Source organism: Pteropus vampyrus, unplaced genomic scaffold (genome assembly GCF_000151845.1).
Source record: "Pteropus vampyrus isolate Shadow unplaced genomic scaffold, Pvam_2.0 Scaffold75, whole genome shotgun sequence".
Taxonomy (NCBI): domain Eukaryota; kingdom Metazoa; phylum Chordata; class Mammalia; order Chiroptera; family Pteropodidae; genus Pteropus; species Pteropus vampyrus.
Genome location: NW_011888856.1, coordinates 1,533,763 through 1,536,866, shown reverse-complemented (window position 1 = coordinate 1,536,866; position 3,104 = coordinate 1,533,763). Strand labels below are relative to the sequence as shown.

General features: G+C 31.6%; 1 protein-coding gene across 1 annotated transcript in view; it reads right to left on the bottom strand.

Moving 5' to 3' along the window:
- The window catches only part of BBS9 (Bardet-Biedl syndrome 9), a 396,362-nt gene that overhangs the window by 295,504 nt on the left and 97,754 nt on the right, over positions 1-3,104 (bottom strand). The window contains exon 6 of the mRNA XM_011362511.2: positions 1,301-1,385. Within this exon, the coding sequence (XP_011360813.1) occupies positions 1,301-1,385 (85 nt within the window). The remainder of the gene's footprint in view (positions 1-1,300; positions 1,386-3,104) is intronic.

Sequence of the window (3,104 nt, the reverse complement as noted above, 5' to 3'; positions counted from 1 at the left end):
GGAAGTTTTACTATTATTTCTTACTCTACTCATTAATTGAGAATAGAAAATCATTCAACTATAATGGCCTTCAGAATACATCCTTAGTGTAAGTCACAGAGTAGTATCAATAAATACCTCCAAATAAATGAGTGAAGGATATTCCAGACTGAAGAAAAACCATATGCAGAAACCCAGAATCAAGCAGAGCCATGGAATATTTGGAACAATAAGGGTCTGGAGTGCAGAACATGAGGGACAATAGAAAAAGACTACTACTGAAGAAGAGGTCAAGGACAAGTTGATCACAATTATCACTGTTATCATCATCATCTAAACATTTTGCTACGTGCTTTACATATATATCTAATGGCAATACTGTAAAATAGGTATAGTTACCGTTTTGCAACTGAGACAAATTAGACTGACCAAGGTTAGCAAACTTGCTCAGACGTGTTCAAAATAAGAATAACTTTTGATATTTAACTCCAAAGTCTATGCTTTAACTTTTATTACTATAGTACCTCCAAATTTTTTACAAAAATGTTTCTATTTATTGTGCTCTCTCTTTTACTGCCATTAACTACCATTGATAAAACTGTTTTCAATTCATTCTTGACTCTTTCCAGTTAGCCTTCTTTTCTCCCATCGCCCTTAACTTCTAATACAGAAAATTAGTCTTCTCTGATATTATTTCCTCAGTATTCTAAAGTCCCTATCATTTCTTCATGTATAATGCATGTGACCTCAAATTCACTTTACTGTTTATATCATAATTTCAGTTCCTTCTATTTTTTGCCTTCCTGTCTATGGAGAGTCACAATCACCATCTATTCCTTAATTTCCATTAAACTGAAATTTTACCCTTTACGATTTTTCTTCATACTGTTTTTCAAGTTATCAAACTTCCACCTTTGTCTCTGAGTGAATTTTATCTTTGTGGGCTGTGAATTTTTATCTTTTATTTATACATTTGGTCACATGCCGACTGGTAGCAACTTTTTGCCTACTAAAGGGATTTTTTAATTTTTCTTTTTGTTTTGTTAATTTATAGTCACTTCAGTGAAAAGTAACACCATCTGGACATCTATAATTCTACTGGGGCAACTCCATAATCTGGTATTGAATGACCACGACTAAGAATGTGTCTCTACTGCTCAGTAACAGCCAACTAAATTCTTTGATCATTGACATAATCATAACAGAAAAGAGAAATGGCTGAAATATTTTTTAATGTTCTTCCCCAGAATTCTTATTCTGAATAAATATGCGATTAAAGATAACATTAATGAAACTTTTAGGTATTAAAAAAAGGCCTTACGACTAGTCTTTTTCCAGAACCAAGTTTTTGCTGTTCAGTCTCCTGTCTTTTATCTGCGTCTGTTGCAAAAGCAAGTACTTGGTACCTGTTTGAAAGATATGGATAATTATAAGTGACTTTACAGTTAAAAAGTATAAACTATTTTAAACTTTAAAAACATAATCTCAATAAAGCTGAAAATTTTAAATAAATAAAAGCACATAATCTATAAGCCTTATGAATCACTTTTCCCTTGGTTTTAAAAACTGTAAAACTTAAGATTGAATTCTTATGAAATGATACTGTGACATAAGACTATGTAAAACTGTCATGATCAAGAAATTATAATCATATGTCCCAAAATTCTATATTGGGAAAATAGTTCTGCCAACTATCACTGCATTTCCATTAGAATTCTACATGACAAATAACAATACTCAAGAAAAATCTAGCACGAAAACATCAAATAGAAAAAAATGTAAACAATGCAAACCAGCCAGATGTAGCAGAAATTATTAATACATAATTGATGGAACACAGAAGACTTGAGTTTAATCCCCAGTTAAACTACTTACCTCAGTTGAGCGAATTTTGGCAAATTAAACACTGTGTCTTATCTTTTCCATGTGTAAAATGGGAATAATAATCTCTGATTCAAGCTTTGTTAAAAGAATTGAATAACGTAGCGCCTAGCATAGTATCTAGTATATATTAGGTGCTCAATTATTCATTGATAGATTAATAATTAGACAGATACAGATTTACATAAAGTTCAAGATCAATCACCTAGTAGTTTATGAAGCACAAAATAAGTTCTCAGTAGTGAACAGTATGACTTTCTGTAAGTATTTTACAGCTTTTATTTCAACAGTAACATTTATCTCAAATAATTCTTAAAAATAATTTATAAATATCATTCAATCTAGACATGATTAATTTAACCAAAAATGTTTAAATTTGCTTGTTTCCCATTAACATCACATTAGAGTAATAATCCTATTCTAAAAGAAGAAACTTCAGGTTCATAGATTCCTTTCCCTCCTATTGAATCAAAACTCTTTGCATTATTCTTCCATAGCTAAGAAGAAAATTAGTAAAAAGATATATTGAGACACATAATATTGTCTAGGAGAAAGATGTCTGAGAGTGTAAACACCTGGGACCTGAATGAATAAAAGGCAATGTGGAATATCTAAATAAGCACTGAAATGTACACTGGTATTCAAATGTCATATACCAACTCTTAAACCATTCTATCTCAATCAGGAACACTTCATTTGTAAAAAACTGGATACAGAATGACTATGAATTAAGATAGATTTTGCAAGGCATTCATAAATATCGGTCTTACAGTTAATATGAAAGTTTAACCTATATGTATTTCATTTCATTCAATAAACATATACTAGAGATCTAATCAAGCATTGACAATGGAAAAAAACTACTATCTGTCTATATCCATCAGGACCTCCCAAAGTAGTTGTGGAGATTCATATACGGACAAAGAAGTGTAACTCAGAGCTCCCTGTGCTAACAGAAGGTATGCACATAGTACCAAGAGAGCACAGTGGCAGAAAGAGAAATAGAGGTGAAGGAAATATATATGATCTTGGTATAAGTTCGAGAAGAGAAAGCTATATACAGATAATGAATGAAAACACATCACACTGGTAAAGAGGTAAAAGGCATTATACGAAGCAAGCAGCACATGCAAAGGCATGCAGCAGTAAAAGATACATGAAAGGCCATGACAGGAGTTTAGGAGAAATGTATGGTGGGAGGACTGAGTCATGGGAAATGAGACCGAAAAAAAAAAAAAAAAAAA